Consider the following 16,315-nt stretch of genomic DNA (forward strand, 5'->3'; position numbering starts at 1 on the left):
TGTGTATGGGGCTTACTGGTTGGTCATCTTTGTTTGCTCATAACAAAAAAAGAATGTAACAGACAGGCCACTGTCGGAAGCTTCCTGAAATGTGCCCAGAAGCATGAAGGATCTAAAAATGCCAGTGGCAGTGGGTCGGGTCCCGAGTCTTGAGCAAACATTAGATCATTCCTGTAATAGAACATCAACGGATCTATATATTGGCAATTCTTCGTCTTGTTGGCTTGAGATCAAGCACTATGATATGGGCAACTTGACCAATTCTACTGTAAATACACCACCAAGCACGATACCAGGATAAAACTTGACCAAAGTCGAAGGTCAACTCGGAGCAATGGCTGGGACTTCACGATACCTGGTGGCGACCAGCGTAGGATTCGCGTTGTTTACTGCAAGTACCACTCTCACATCCAGCCCTGGGGCTGGTTGCTAGTCGACCCAAACTGACGGACTATGGCAGGATGGTGCAATCTACACCCTCGTACGTTGCCACGATGTCTATACAACTGCTGTTTCCAGCATCCTGACGTGACACAGATAGTGCCGTTCTTGCCCGAGCTCTTCGGGGACCGACTCACTGTTTCAGCAGTCGAAGGTAAGGCTGAATCTTGAGCGCAGCTCGATATGCCACAGCAATGGAGACTTACTGAGTCGCATACAGTCGAACGATGGACGTCCCTGGCGCTGGCGATGTATGGGATAGCATCGTTAATTTTCACTTGTACGTTTCATGCTTTGATCGGCGCGTGCTAGTGTCCCAAAGAACAAACCCAGCTTGCGTCCCCCCGACCAGGTATCTATAGCTGACTGGTTGCTTGGGAAAGGGATCGCTGCTTACTTAACCGACCGCTGCACGCACAAGAGTCGTCTGTTCATGCTCGGGAATGCTGTGCTGCTCGCCTCGACACTGTTCTTCTTCCTGGGACCAGCGCCAAGCTACATACTGGTCGCGCGGGCGCTGCAGGGCGCTTCAGGCGCGTTCCTGTACGTATCGGGTTTGGCGTTTCTCATATCTCGTATCGAACCAGACAGCCTTGGGACTTATATGGGGTATATGACGCTGGCGACGACGATGGGAGAGCTGATGGGCCCGATCATCGGCGGCTCGCTCTACGAACATGTTGGCCACTGGGCGGTCTTTGGGGTGGCCGAGGGAGTCATTGTCGTCGACATGGCATTGCGGTTACTTATCCGCGAGCCGAAGATACCGCGGCCCCAAGGTAGCGATACCAGCCAGTACGAGGCTATTCCCGATGAAGACGGTCGATGGTCGCATGATGAGGCGCTTTCCTCTACCCAGAACCAGAGCGAGAGCGAAACCGAAACTGCGGTGGCCCTGGAGAACATGGGTTCGGCCAAGATTACGACGGAAGGCTCTGCCTTCATCGACTACGACGAAGACGGGGCAGGAAGCGTGGCGACGTTGAAGGACATCCGATGGAATGCGGTGATCAGCGTTGCGTTCACCACGGTGACGGGGATCGTGCGCTGCGCCTTGGAAGCCGTAAGTGCTATATGCTTTCCTCAAGCCCCTGAAAAAGCGACGATAACCTCGACTGATTTACTGACGAATACCCAACCGCTTGGTGGGAGAAATCCAGACAATTCCACTCTACGTATTCCATCGTTTCGCGTGGAACTCCGCCCTGGGCGGCGTTGTGATATTCGCGCTCCTGTCGCCCGCCGTCCTCGGCCCCTGGGTTGGGCGTTTCACGACGCGGCATGGCCCCCAGCGCCTGAGCCTCTACGCCTTCACAATGGCTGGCGCCTTGCTCGCTGCACTGGGGATTCTCCCCCTCCTCAGGCCGCTGACCTCTACCAGTTCCAGTAGCTTCCGGGTGGCGACGGAGGTGCTGTTCGTGGCCGCCGTGTTCCTCATAGGCGTCGGTGTCGCGGTGTCGACCACGGCGCACATGACAGCCCAGTCGGCGTTCGCGCAGAAGGGTGATGAGCTCTTGGCGCGGCTTGCTGCTGCTGCTGCTCGCGCCCGTGACGAGGAGGAGGAGGGTGGTTTTGGAGGTGGTGACCGCCCAAAGCCGCTCGGCTGGGGGCTTAGTTGGCTCACGAGCGGGGTCCTCTTGGCCGGCAACAGTACCGCGTGGGCGCTGGGCATGTTCCTGGGGCCGCTGGCGGCGGATCTGCTCGGCTTCGGGTCCGACGCCGAATGGCTGCGTCTATGCGGATTCCTGGCGGGCCTGTCCTGGCTTGCCGCGCTGGGGATCGGGCTGGGCTGGCGGAGGAATGGGGACCTCTTCCCGCGGGAGGCGGCTTAGGTCCTTCGAAAGGCATTTCGATCTTGGGATACATATCTAGAACCGCCATGGAGTTTGACAGATTATTTCTTCGACGTATGGTGTGGCATTCGAATAACCGAACTGCATGCAGCTGAGTGGCGCAACTATCCAAGAAGGGTGGTATAAGAAATGGCAGTATAATAATTGAATTGAATATGCACGCCATTCCATGTAACCCTCCCTCGAGTTAGAGCATTGGGCGAATGGGCATCAATACGTCACAGGTGGCGAAACGACACTATCAAATTCGAAATAGAATACTTGTAATCTTGTCGTATCCCATTATTTGACATATCCTACATCTTGAATGAATGCAGCCAGTTAGAGAATGGCACGCATTGCTCTCTATGACCTCCCGGAGGCGCATGTGACGATTAAGTTCACTTACACCTAGTCAGGGGATTAGGGCGCCGCTACCAAGTGCACAAGGATGGGGGGTCAGTCGGGTAGATCTTCTTTTGTGGCGCACATCCTCCACTACCCGCACTAACTGCTAACCTACAGGGGGACGGCAGGGAAGGCAGGCGGCATTTGGGCAACCACGGCAGCTGAGTGGTCAGCGTGCACCGTTTCAGTCCGAAAGCTTGCACACGCGAAACAAACGAATTGCTCTTTTTCGATGCTGCCGCAGAAGTGTTTCTGTCGCCACCGACCAACTCATCATCAACCCGTATCCGCAAGAAAAAACGACAAAGCTTGCCGTTGGCGTCTGCAGCAGGAGCATAGAGGACAGGCAATACCTAACCTTCAACTTCAATACGGCAGATGAGGAAGGTTGAGTGCCTAGCTCCTACCGCTTGTTCTCCAAGCAGATATAGACTTAGGACGATCGCGGCTTCTAATCATACAGAATGATGCTTAAATTCAAGATGTGCACACAGCACCAGGTGGCGCCCAAAAAGGACGGATCTACCTGAACCTTAACAAACAATACGACCTCGACGATCCAGGGAGATAATACAAACTTGCGCCATCCAGCCTGGTTTCCCACGGTTCATAAGTTTACCTACGCCTATGGTTTTCCTTTTCCTTCTTTATTAACGAAGCCGTTCCTTTGGTCGTCGTTCACAGTAGTTTTTCTGAAGTGGGGTACGCTGGTCATCTTCAGGAACAGACGCTCCCTCAGCGCATGGATCATTCTACATACATATGCACCTAATGTTCCTGGCTGACTGGAATTCATCCAGTCTTTTCACGAACCAATAGGTATAAGGAAGACAGCCACGCCCGCCCATAACCGTGGGCATAACGGCCTACTCCAATGGAGTGAGGCATCCGATGGCTATCAGTATGTAGGTGCGCCGCCACCCCCTTGTTGGGTGCTAACGGGCAAGACCCCGTCTCATCCAGTAGCCCCATTCACGTTTACTCGTGCGCCATCGGAACCATGCTCCTGGTTCCAATATCAACCACTGGCCTATTGATCGCCTGGTTTGTTCATGCGCGCGCGGTAATGTCAAATAATGACTGGAGCCAGCTGGACTCGGCACTTTGTCAGGATGAGAAGATATGCATCTCCGAAAAGCTATACACATGGTTTGATGGTGTGCGACCACCAAAGTCAACAACGCCTGTCTCCGGTGACAGAGATCCTGCAACTATATAATATCCGCCCGCGCTCTACCATCCTGAAGTCCAGGTTGCCTCTTTTCTTTTCTAACTACACAGGTCCCAGCTTAGAACCAGACCCTTGATCACCTACTCGAAATTGAGTCTACACGATGCGCGCTTTTGCTGCCTTGGCATTGGCATTGGCCTTTGCCTCAGGTTCCCTGGCTCTCGACTGCAACGGCCACACCGAACTCTGTGATCGGAAGTACAGCAACGTGACGTTCGTCGGTGCACACGATTCCTCGTTTGTCGGCATTTCGCCTGCGGACAACCAGTTGAAATCTGTCACTGACCAACTAAGCGGCGGCATCCGCTATCTCACGGCCCAGACTCACAAAAAGGACAACGCTATCGAACTATGCCATACGCTGTGTTTGCTGCTGGATGCTGGCCCGCTCCAAAACTACTTGAGCGATGTCAAGGCCTGGATGGATGACAACCCCAACGAAGTTGTCACTTTACTCCTTACCAATCAAGATGCGATTGATGTCAACAAGTTTGCCGACGCATTCAAGACGGCCGGCCTAGACACCTACGCTTACACGCCCGGCGAGGAGCTGACCATGGACGAATGGCCTACGTTGGGGACCATGGTTTCAAACAAGCAACGGTTGGTTGTGTTCATGGGTAAGTCCCCCATTCCAGTTTGGCCGAGTCACGAAGGTAGATGCTAATAGCGAGACAGACTACCACGCCGACACCTCCAAGGTGCCGTGGATCCTAGACGAGTTCAAGTACTACTTTGAGACACCTTTCGACACGACGGACAAGAATTTCCCGCAATGCACACTGGATCGCCCGAAGGATGCATCGCCTGATGGGCGCATGTATATCGTCAACCACTACCTTGACATCGAGGTCTTGCCAGGCGTTCTGGTCCCTAACAGGGACGATGCCGGTACGACCAATTCGGTAGCATCGATCCTCGCGCAGACAGACCTGTGTTACAGCCAGTACAAGCGTACTCCGAATGTGGTCCTCGTAAGTACCACCCTCTTTTTTTCCCTTTTTGACCGGGCATCGACTGACATGCTGCAGCTTGACTGGGTTAGTATGGGGGATGCGATGAAGGCACAGGACGATCTGAACAACCTCGGATAGGGCGACTTCCTGTTGTATAGGGGATGCGAAGAAGGCACAGGACAGGTTGAGCAATCTCGGATGGGCCAATGTTGCTGGACTCTTTTCTTTATATATTAATGACCTAATGAAACGTGTATCTACATGATGTATTGAGCCAATTCGTTCAACTCTTGCTGGTGGCTGACATCCATTTTGTGGGTCAGATATTCAGTCGTGGTGATACTAATCTAGCAACCCAATTGCCAGTCAGCAGCTTCATACATTCGATGAAATATCTATGCTATCGCGAATTGTCTTGTCCCTGGCAAGATATTCAAACCCCAATCCTACTCCGACCCAAAGTTTACATCAACGGATTTCAGTCGGCAGATGCCGCTGTGGAACAGAACATCCGTTTCTTCAAAGCCCCATTATCTGCAGCGGCTATCGTCAGTCAACAGAAGCAGCGCATTTCCCCCACACGCGCATGTATGGTGTTGAAACTAGCGGCCGCCAATCGAAGCCGACTGTGAAGCAGATGCCGCTCCAATCTTCAGCATCGGATGGGTTTGCCGGATGGTCAATCCGCTGCTGGCTAAATTTATCTTTAGCGAAGTGAATGATTGCGCACAACCAATCGATCTCGCTGCTGTCATCATTGCATGGAAGTTTTGCTGGGGCAAGCGAGCAGGGGTCCGGCGGTTGCTCACGCCAGCGGCCAATCAGCGTCCAGGTGGTATTTTGGGCCGGCCAATTAGCGCTGCTGCACTCCGGGACGCCGCTGATCTCGGCGTTGCACATTGCCGCCAGGCCTGGGGAGAACGCGTTCTCGGCGGTTGGGGAGAAGCGGGCAACCCTTGCTTTTGGGGGGTGCTGTGATGTGAGGGATGAATATAAAGATGAGTGAGCTGTAGACTCATCTAGACACGGCATTCTGACTGGTGTGGGTGACATCTACCTATAATTGCGAGTCGAACCTCTTTCTATTTTTTTTTTCTTGCTAGTCGTATTAGTTCTTCTACATTTCGCTTTACTCCTGGTTTGAGTGAGCGTATCTGGTAACTAATACCTGTGGGACATTAATTTGACTCCCTTCTCTCTCCTTTTTTTCCCTTCCTTTTTTCACAGTAGGATATCGTCCTTACTACTTATTCTTCCTCTTCTTCAAAATGCGCTTTACACAATTTCTTAATACGGCGTTGATATCGTGTAAGTAGGAGCATCGTTTGCTGTTTGATGGGAGGACTCCTAAGCTAAATTTTACGACCCACAGCAGTATGTTATACCATAGGCGCTCTGGCCCAAACTGTGGCAGGACCGCAGGGTAGCAACAACACCGTCGCGTCGTCCATCTTCGTCAGCGATACCCAAGACATCGCGTTCGCGCTCAACGTCCCCAACAACTCGGCGACGGACCTGTACTTCTCCATCCTGCTGCCGACCCAGCGCGCCTGGGGCGCCATCGGCCTGGGCTCCAACCAGATGGCCGGCGCCCTAATGCTCGTCGTCTACGGCTCCGAGAACGGACAGAACGTGACCGTCTCGCCGCGGCTCGCCTCGGGCCACTCCGAGCCCGTCTACACGCCCGACATCAACATCCAGACGCTGCCGGGCACAGGGCTCGTCAACGGGTCCGCGGCGTTCCTGTGGAACGGGAAGTGCACCAACTGCCGGTCCTGGAAGAGCAGCGGCAAGGACGACGGCAAGAACAAGACGCTCGATGTCAAGAGCACGGAGCAGAGCTTCCTGTACGCCACGGGCCCGCTAGGCCGGAACGCCGTCCAGAGCGACGATAAGGACGCTCCTCTCAAGCTGCACTACAGCTACGGCACGTTCACGCTGGACATGGTGCGGGCGACGGGGACCGGCGGCGTGCCCGTCCTGAGCCCGGACGGCAAGAACCCCGGCCGCGTCGGCACGACGCAGCGGCTCCAGGTCGAGGGCAAGACGAGCCGGGCCGGCACGGCGCACGCCATCATCATGGTCTTCGTCTTCGTGGGCCTGTTCCCCTTCGGCACGCTGGTGCTGCGGCTCGGCAACTGGGTCCGCTGGCATGCCATCAACCAGGGGTTCGGCGGCTTGCTGGTCATTATCGGGTTCGGACTGGGGGCGGATATCAGCAAGCTCTACAATAGGGTAAGTCATCTGTCTAGGAGTGAAAGTATGAGAGACAAGTTGGCTGACATACACACCTCACAGTCCAAGAACTTTAGCAGCGCTCACCAGGTCATTGGCATTTTCATTTTCATCTTCGTCCTTGGCCAGTTCGCCTTGGGCTTCTTCCACCACCGGATGTACCAGAAGACGCAGAAGCCGAGCAAGATGGCCCCGATCCACGTCTGGCTCGGACGATTCATCATCGTTCTGGGAGTCATCAACGGTTTCTTGTAAGTCACCCCTGTCATCGCACACAAGTCAATGAAATTTCACCCGCTGACCTACTTCATCTCAGGGGCTTCAATCTCGCGCAGAGCAGCCACTGGAACCTCATCCTCGGAGGACTCGTCATCTTCGTCTTCCCCGTGATTGCTCTTATCCTCGTCACGAAGCACTTCATCTCCAAGAAGTTGAACGGCCACGGCAGCAAGGACGACCCCAAGGCGGGCGCGGTGGGCGGTTTCGACATGGAGCCCTGGCGCCAGACGGCGGAGACGCAGCAGTACCAGCAGGCCAGCTACCAGCCGAACCCCATCATTACGCGACCTCAGACGGCGCACGGCCAGGCCGGTCCTGGGCTGTCGGGGATACCTGCGGGGACGACACCTGGTTATCAGGTTCATATTGGAACCGGTCCAAGGACGTTGGGCCCGCAGCAGTCGACGCGCGAGTATGTGTAACGTTTTAAAAAGGGGGGATACAGGACGGAAATAATGTCGCAAGCCTTTTCGTTGGTGACATGGCATGGAAGGGATTCGATACATCGGACGGACAGCAAGATGCATGTCGAGTTCGATGCGGGGTTTTGGGGGCGTTCAAGAGGGTCAGGTACGGCTTTAGGGTTTAACAGTCACCACGATTAATGTGATACAAAAACGTTTATTATAACACCGCATCTCCCATGTAACGTGGCGCTCACTTCTCATATATCATTATCTTCGGGTTGTGTGTTTCAAGTCAATTAGATTTCACGCAGCGATTCCAGCTCTAGGCCCTAAGTCGCTTGCTTAATAGCTGCTCGAGGCCTCACTTTTCTTCGACTTACATATGATTCGTCAACTGGTTGGTGTTGGTTATGTATTTTCCAGCTCTGATGTCACCCACCACTATGCACCTATTTCTGCATCACATCACATACAGCGAACCAACACAGTGGATATATCAGGAAATTGGCGGATTGATTGGATAACTTAGGTCATCTCATCTCGCTTGACTTCGCCATGAATGGCCCCTTCCTGAACGTACCTGCCACATAGGTGGAAGTATTCAAGGTACATTGATAGAAGCTGTTAGTGGGCATGTTACGGTTTATTCCGTCGCTGGATAGTTGCCGTTTGCTGCAGAGTTCGTTGAGCGACGGGAAGGTGCAGATAGATCTGTTGACGTTTCCAATAAACCCAGAACCGCCCACACCATGGGGGATGATATCTCCAATGCTTGACATGGAATAAACGTAAGCACTCACAATAATTTACATACCTACTCAGCTATATTTGAGCTTCGCTCTTGCTATCCATTTTTGCTCTATCCGTGTTCCCCGAGTCCAGGTGAGAATGGCAGTCGCGACCACAGAAGCTCCAACCCCGACGTCCAACGGATTACCAACCCAAGTAACGCCATTCTCGTACGACTCCCCCGGCGATCCTTGTCGTATTTCGGTCTACTGTCCTTTCCTCACCTACCTTGCCTATTCGAAATCACTCAATGGCCTTAGGAGCCAACAGTGCCTTGGTGTCCAGACTGGGGGAGAATACGGCACGCACTTGATCCATCAGGAAAAGTGCTTTCCCAGCAACTACTTCTCGATATTCCCGAATGAAGTCGAGACGCTTTTCAATTCAGACCCGACTGCCGATGAAAGGGCCCGATCAACCCTGGCATATCCGGGAACTGCTTGCCTGGCTGGGTGGACAACGGCTTGCACCACGACGCTCACACATCAGGGCTCTCCCTACCCGCAGGCCTGGTGTTGCCCTTCGGGCGGCTGGTCCTGCGCGACCGAGGCAGGCGTGTCTGACAGGGAGGCACCACAGCGTCTGTGCCAGAGCCCACTGTCAGAGAGCACCACAATTTGGATGACCTGGGACCCTGCCTATTCCCTCATGGGATCAGACATGTATACGTGGACCGCTGAGGTTACGAGCGAGGAACCGCAGAACGCGGCAACTGTTTTCCACAAGGTCTTTCCACTGCAGTTGACAACTGGTCTAGAGCCTTCAGTCGGAGGCCAAGGGGTCCCCAACGACACAGCAGGAAATGGCGACGATACTTCTGGAGCCCGTCTTTCCAGAGGAGCAATTGCGGGAATCGCCGTGGGATCCTCGTTGGTGGTATTATCCATGGCATTCGCAATGTTCCTGCTGTACATACGTCGTAAGAAGAGAGCACCTAAGCACGAGACTGTTGCCTTACAGCAAGCGAATCACGAGCAAGACCCGTGGGAAGGCAAGCCGGAGCTCGATGGAACGACCGTGACCAGACCCGATGAGGCACCCAAATCGGAACTTGACGCTATCGACGCCGCGCGTGAATCGACGGTGCCCGCTGCCAGCGTCAGCGAGCTCGGAGCGCTCAGTCCAAGATCACCTAGGACTACCGATGGCTTCCCTTCGCCAGACAGTCGACATAGCCACGTGTTCGAGATGGAAGGCTGATGTGGCTGGCCTTTTTGGATAATGCAGGCCATACCAGCATTCACCAAGTCGCCGCTGACGAGATGGGCCCAGAGCGGCGGCTCTGAAAAAAGATACTTCTCCTAGTTAGCACGGAATATTCAGCACCTAGCTTGGGTTAACGAGTTCACAATTTGTATCGGTTCTTGTTGACATGTGGTACAATGATGTTGTTCATCTTGGACATATCATTGCGACTTCAAATCGAATGGTGGGAAACAATATCCGCCTTATTCAACGCACAGCGATAGTCGACTCTCAAGTGATCAAGTTCGAGTAGCACGAATGCTGCAGGCAATTCGATTCTCGTAGGGGTGCATGATGGCCGAGATGCGGGCATGTGGTCATCTTCGGTAACGAGGCCGGTACCAAAAAGGAAGCTCTGTTCTACTTCGATGCATTAATTGTGTCCAGAATCCTACGATAAGGACACGCGAGATAGGGTAGTGAAAGAATAGAAGAGAGAATGCGACCCAACTTCCCGAGCCCAGTTCCGGGCCTGCGGGCCTGCGACCTTGCAGTTGACGGCGAGGTGTTTACCCATCTTGGCGGATAAGCAGAACGGTCTGGAATGCGTTGCACTGGTTGTGGATGGAACTTCATCCTTCAGAATTGTCATTGAATTACACTGCATAAGCCTACAGCTGCGTCGGGCTGTCTTCGCTGTCTTCGCTATGTCGGCTAGCTCAGTCATGGGGAACTTGCTCAAGACTCCCTCCCCCTTACTAACAAATCTCACCACCTAACTCGACAGTTTTCAAACAATCATTCACAGACCCAATACCTACCAAGCAATCATGATCAATTCGAGTTATTGAAGTGTAATCCAGTCTCTCTCTTAAGCCGTGCTATCCAGACTTCATGCGATCAGCATTAGCATCATATCATTTGGTGTCAGACCTAGTTAGTCCGGAGTCTTGCCAAAGGCACTTCCAGCCCGGCCACGATTCCGGTGTTCCCACTCTGAGCGACGAGCTCTCGTGCTTCTGAACATGCTGGGATTACAGCTCCATGCGTCCCATCAATCTTATAGCTCCAATCAGACATTCGGTGCTGGTCCAGACTCGGTCGCGACAGGTTCTGGTTGGGTAACGTTCCGCTGCCCCAAGGCGACCTGAGCATAGGCTGAATTGCAGATCAATATGAAATCTCCCCCATCGCAATATGGCTCTATATTACTCCCACCACTCACGACGAAAACTATTGGGAATGTGCCTTCAAGCGACTCCTGCACTACCACCACGACATGCATCATCGCTTGCTACCTGTTACTATTCTTGGACACGTTCGCCCTGTTTGAAGCGAGACCGATCATGGGCGGTCTGAACCGCGTGAGCGGCAACGACGCCGAGGTCTACAAGTAGGGATGCTTCCCGACATCCTAAGAAAAAGTCGCTTTGATGTACTTCTCAACCCGGGTTTGACTGAACTCTTGCAATTTTAAGCGTGTGGTCTCATCATAATGGCAGCGACTATACTCCATCATCTTTGGCTGATCACGGCTCTCCTTGCTCTCAGGGTGGCTGCCGATTGCGCCAGTTATGGCGTGGACTTTGCCAACGGAGGGTCCTACAATATTGATGGATCCTCAAATGAGAACTTCAGCTTCACGACCATATTCCAGGGTTCGTGGCGTCAATCTGTAACCGAAGTTATCGTGAATGAGCTGACCGTTGGTGTGCTCCTTGTTTAATAGGCTGCTCAGAAGAGTCGATTACGCCCGTGCTGAGAGACTCGAACGAAAACTCGTATGGGTGTTCGCCGATCAACACCACGCCCGAGGGGACTTCGGTCACTTCGAGTTGGTAAGTATTTACAGCCATGAGAGTGCGTGGATTATGCTGACCAGCTGCCAGCGGAATCCCATACTCCCAGATGTGGACGGGTCAGTGGAGGATAATTCTGTCCGGGCGCCAGATCGCCGTCCAGCGAGTTATCAATCTTACTGTTGGCAAGCCAGAGACAGTGGTGGTTACAGTGAGTACAGCAGATTAAAAGGGATCAAATCAAGTCTGACCGAGGACCACTCAGGCTACACCAACAATAACTATTGGCATCACAAGCACACCGGAGGCTATAAGTAAGCCCATCGATTTCAGATGCCACTATGGGAGCATGAGAGCAGAAGCTAACACTTGCACAGCTGTCATCGCAACCAGAACGATTACTCAAACATTGATCTTGCCACCGCAAACTATAACTACGCCGTGCAACAGGCCTACGTATACCGTCACCATCACGCCAACACCGCCGACTGTTATCAGGGTAAGAAAGACTAGCATTCAAGAAGCTATGTCGAGTCTGATACTAGCGCTAACATATGATGTAGACATCAACGGTAGTGAGGACCGAAACGGACAAGACCGTAACGAGCTCGGTGTACGTGACCGTTACGAGGTCGGCGTACTGCCACTTCCCCACGTCCAAGACCACGACGGCCAAGTGGCCCCCGTGGCCGCCGGCGACCGCCAACAACGCCAGGCAGGACGCCACCGACGTGCCCGACGCGCCGCTCCAGACCAAGGCGCCCGAGCCGCCGGCGCCCACGGATTTTGCCCCACTGGCGGCGACAACCATCACGGTCACCGAGACGACGTACACCGTCACGCTCACGAGCATTACGACGCTGCCTGCGGCGACGACGACGGAGACGTCGACTAGCACGAACACGGCTACCATGTAAGTACACTGTTACGGCACTCGCTGGCCCCAGTTCAGCTCTTTCTTCATGGACTTCCGAGATTTACCCTCGCCGACTCCAACCCCTTTAGGATCCATGACTGACATATCCCTCGACAGTACACCTGCACCCAGCACCGTCTGTGGCGGACCCGGCGGGCCGGACAAGACCGTGACCATTACCAGGCCATATTCGACCGTCTTCTTAACGACCGTTACGTATAGTACAACACACGTAACGGGCACCGTCACAGTTGGGTGCGTACCAAGCCATCCCCCCTTCGTGGCTTTTTCCTTTCTACCACGCAGCTGCGCAATGACTATCAGTCTGACCTAATGGGGATTGACCATCGCTTTAGGCAAACGACGGAGACTACAGTCACCAATCGCCCGGCGGCAACTATCTGCTGGAGACAGGGTGGTTGGTTCGGGTATCCATAAGCGGTAGACTCCGCTGGCCGTTGCGATATGTTCGCTCGGACTATTTCCCATGTCGTATCACTAACACATGTATGAACTGAGGCTTGGACAAATGACTGGCGAAGTCTCGTCTTTTCTGGATGTGGAAGTAGCATAGGTGGATGGTGTTGTTCAGTGGATGTAAAGCGATGTCTGGTGTATACATGATCAGCCAAGAGAGATCAGCCAAGAGGAGATATTGATCCTCTCTTAAATCTTGATAATTCTCATTTTCGATGGGCACTCCCGTGATGATTATAAAGGCACGAAATTTCGTGAAGGGAAATCAATTTGAGATGAGACGATTGAGCAGTGGTCGGTGAGACACATCGTGTTAGTCATCCCCTTTGCCCTGACTACTCATGTTTGAAAGGTTCTAGCAGGTACAAACGATGCATTACAGAAGCAGCATGAGTCCCGTCACACATAAGACGGAGGCTACATATCTTCCAACGGAATTGTGGGTGCTAACAGCAGCAGACGTAGGCGGAGGCGATGGACCGCACGACGTCGCATCCTCCATCTCCAGCAACACTGCCTCGGCCCGTCTCATGGTGATCGTAACAGCGCCGTCTTCCCCGACCTTGACTGACTCCTTGGTCTCCTCGCCCACCATGTCGCCCGACTCGGGATCGAACGCCACCCCAGAGACCGTCACGTTGCTCTTGGCGTTGGTACCCAGGCCGAGCAGCCGAGTCACTGTGGCATTGCGGCCGGCGCACCACGACGTCGCGATGTTCAGGGTGCGGTTTGGCCGGGTACCCTCGCTGAACATGGTGCCGTCCGTCGCCGACAGCGTCGAAGGGTTGCTGAGACCCTCGGTGCCATTCCAGACGCCCATGTCGAGGAAGACGAGCTTGTCGAGGCGCGGCTTGGTCTTGTCCGCCGCGGCCCCCGAGTACACGGCGTACCCGCTCAGCGAGCTCGAGTTGGCATCCCCGCCCAGCGCCGCGATTCTGTACGGCGCGGCCAGGTCCTCGGACGAAGCGACCACCTTGGCGACGAAGTAGTGGCTGTACCAGTTGGGCCGGATCCCGGCGGCCAGGGTCTCGTTCTTGAGCTCGTAGCCGCCGGCGGGCGTGAAGGCGCTGTACTCGCTCTGGGCGCCGAGGTGGAAGTAGTTCTTCTCGAGTCCCAGGGAGGCGCCCAGCAGCACGTAGTCGACGGTCCAGAGCGCGGCGCCGAAGGTGTCGCTGATGCCGCTGCGGCCGCTGCAGCTCACCGAGTTGGTCTCGCCCATGATGAGCGGGGCGCCGGCGCGGTCGGCGGCGGCGACTTGAGGGGCGTATTGGGATACGTTCTGCCAGAGGACCATATGGTCGGATAGTAGGTCTAGGCGCATGCGGTGCCTTACGGAATTGTCGTCAGTCTTACTTCTTCAGGTAAACAAATCCGAAAAGGGACTGAGACATGCTTACCACCGGGCTGTGTCGCATGTCGATTGCGGGTACAGGTGCATGGCGTAGCTGCCGATGATGGCCTTATCCTGTTCCCGCTCCACGATGCCGCCAACACGGCCGCGGTCGGTGGCGAGGGTGGTCAGGTTCTCGATGGAGAAGTCGTCGATCTCGTCATGCTGGTCCGGGACCCAGGGCGGGTCCGCGAAGACGCCCGCCTGGAACTTGGGCCGTTGGGTCTCGGGCATCTCCTGGTACCAGTCGGACGCGACGATCTGCCCCGTGAGGTTTCGGAACTGGTCGATGTAGCGCTCGACGCCCCAGTCGGCGCCGCGCCAGCCCTTGTTGATGAAGTGGTCGATCTCGTTGCCGAGCTCGAACATGATCAGTTTCTCCCCGAGCGCGGTGTGCACGGCCTCGGCCTGCGCGACGGCGTTGGCCCAACCGGACTCGTTGGCCCGGAAGTTGAGCGAGTAGATCAGGTCCGTCCCCGCAGGGAAGTAGTCGGCCCAGGCCCCGTACCAGGCGGACGTGACGTTGAACTGCTGCACGGTGGACAGCTCGCCCTGGATGGCGTCCCAGTCGTGGCCGCTGGGCAGGCGCGCGTGCTGGTAGGTCTGGTCGGCCGTGTTGCCGCCCACGCGGATCGGCGGCGGCTTGCCCGTGATGTCGCCGATGGCGCCCAGGAGCTTGGCCGCCTTCGGGTTGTCGGTGTAGGCGTTGACCCAGATGGGCTCAATAGAGTAGCCGAAGACATCGCGGACCAGCGGCCGGGTCTTCACGTCGTCTATGGGAATCTTGATAGAGGATGTCTGCTGGCCGGCAACATGCGTAGCAGCCACAAGCGTGGCGAGAAGGTTGGTAAGTCTAGTCATGACGGGCCGAACTGTGGTGCGCCTTTGCTTGGTTGCAGAGGGGGGTCGGGATGGATAACTCCATCTTTTGTACTGCGAGCGATTATGAGGCGATGTTGATGATTCACGGCTCGTGATTATTCCATCTCCTCACCTATTCCCATGTCGGCCTCCATCCCGGTTCCCTTCAAGGCCAAGATGTAACCATAGCCTAAACGAGGGTCCAGACCGGGGTGCTTACAGTGGAGTGCGGGGTGATTGGGACGATCCGGGGGAGCTGGAGCCGAAACAGTCCACTCAAGCGAGTGCCCGACCACTCGTGACGCAAACTATGATGCGAGAAAGAGACCTATTTCATCCTCTGGATTTCCCTATGTGCCTTGCTATCCCTCTGTGCTGTGAACTCCATGGGGATGATCTCGGGAAAAGCACAACGCCAATGTCTGACAGACAGTGCCGCATCCCGTAATGGTTCCAAGAAAAGAAGCCAAGATGGCCAAGACTGAGCGACTGTATTATCGTGTGGTGCTGCAATGGCCATACCCGCAACTACAAGGGAGTGTTAAAAAATCGCCGTGACGCCTCGGCCCGGTTGATTGTGGTCGGGTTTGCCGACCAATAGATCTAGACCAATGCCATTTGTATAGACTAGGAGAAAAAGCACAAGAAGAGTGTTCAAGTCGCCCGTACGGATGAGACTTATAAAGCAGCAGAAGATGTGATTGCGTAGCTTGGAGTCGATACTGGCTTCAACGTAAGTTCCTGAACGCCAGATGAAAGCATGGCACGGACCCGCCAATGGACCCCAATTCATAGCGCAGATCGACACAAATATACCAAGTGGCAGATGGCATGCGTGCTGGAAAGGATATGATAACTTCTACCGCCGACACTGTGGTTTTCCCGGGCGTGGATCGTTCAGGAGATGGCACTTGGGCGAAGAGCGAGGGCACCATGCGGCCACACCCTCGCTTCCTGGGACAGGCTCAGATGGCTGGGGCAAGCACCTAATGTGTCCAACTGGGAACCTCTGTTCATCCAGGGGAGTATCGAGTGTGACTGCGGGAGTTGCAAGAAGTATGGGGGTTGGAAGACGTGCGGGAGACAATATTGGCCGATTGAACTGGATC

At 54.6% G+C, this 16,315-nt stretch overlaps 6 protein-coding genes across 6 annotated transcripts; 5 read left to right on the top strand and 1 right to left on the bottom strand.

Moving 5' to 3' along the window:
* Window positions 1-453: 453 nt before the first annotated feature.
* On the top strand, window positions 454-2,273 carry PG985_010932 (MFS amine transporter; the record flags this gene model as incomplete). The annotated part of the gene is made up of 5 exons (XM_066830699.1): window positions 454-481; window positions 538-595; window positions 662-721; window positions 775-1,504; window positions 1,602-2,273. 5 exons carry the CDS (start codon window positions 454-456, stop codon window positions 2,271-2,273), a joined length of 1,548 nt encoding a protein of 515 aa, XP_066681381.1.
* Window positions 2,274-4,015: 1,742 nt separating this feature from the next.
* PG985_010933 (PI-PLC X domain-containing protein 1) lies at window positions 4,016-5,006 on the top strand (the record flags this gene model as incomplete). Its single annotated transcript, XM_066830700.1, has 3 exons — window positions 4,016-4,532; window positions 4,591-4,886; window positions 4,944-5,006. The coding sequence occupies 3 exons, from the start codon at window positions 4,016-4,018 to the stop codon at window positions 5,004-5,006; spliced, it is 876 nt and encodes a 291-aa protein (XP_066681382.1).
* Window positions 5,007-6,136: 1,130 nt separating this feature from the next.
* Window positions 6,137-7,804, top strand: PG985_010934 (CBD9-like protein; the record flags this gene model as incomplete). Its single annotated transcript, XM_066830701.1, has 4 exons — window positions 6,137-6,176; window positions 6,241-7,103; window positions 7,167-7,354; window positions 7,420-7,804. 4 exons carry the CDS (start codon window positions 6,137-6,139, stop codon window positions 7,802-7,804), a joined length of 1,476 nt encoding a protein of 491 aa, XP_066681383.1.
* Window positions 7,805-8,677: 873 nt separating this feature from the next.
* Window positions 8,678-9,778, top strand: PG985_010935 (uncharacterized protein; the record flags this gene model as incomplete). Its single annotated transcript, XM_066830702.1, has 1 exon — window positions 8,678-9,778. One exon carries the CDS (start codon window positions 8,678-8,680, stop codon window positions 9,776-9,778), a length of 1,101 nt encoding a protein of 366 aa, XP_066681384.1.
* A 1,160-nt stretch (window positions 9,779-10,938) lies between these two features.
* On the top strand, window positions 10,939-12,457 carry PG985_010936 (uncharacterized protein; the record flags this gene model as incomplete). Its single annotated transcript, XM_066830703.1, has 7 exons — window positions 10,939-11,156; window positions 11,315-11,421; window positions 11,493-11,601; window positions 11,653-11,773; window positions 11,860-11,876; window positions 11,940-12,061; window positions 12,126-12,457. 7 exons carry the CDS (start codon window positions 10,939-10,941, stop codon window positions 12,455-12,457), a joined length of 1,026 nt encoding a protein of 341 aa, XP_066681385.1.
* Window positions 12,458-13,331: 874 nt separating this feature from the next.
* Window positions 13,332-15,206, bottom strand: PG985_010937 (uncharacterized protein; the record flags this gene model as incomplete). Its single annotated transcript, XM_066830704.1, has 2 exons — window positions 13,332-14,307; window positions 14,353-15,206. 2 exons carry the CDS (start codon window positions 15,204-15,206, stop codon window positions 13,332-13,334), a joined length of 1,830 nt encoding a protein of 609 aa, XP_066681386.1.
* Between the last annotated feature and the right edge of the window lie 1,109 nt (window positions 15,207-16,315).

The sequence above is a fragment of the Apiospora marii genome, assembly GCF_038362585.1.
Source record: "Apiospora marii strain CBS 49790 chromosome Unknown utg000007l_segment0_segment0, whole genome shotgun sequence".
Taxonomy (NCBI): domain Eukaryota; kingdom Fungi; phylum Ascomycota; class Sordariomycetes; order Amphisphaeriales; family Apiosporaceae; genus Apiospora; species Apiospora marii.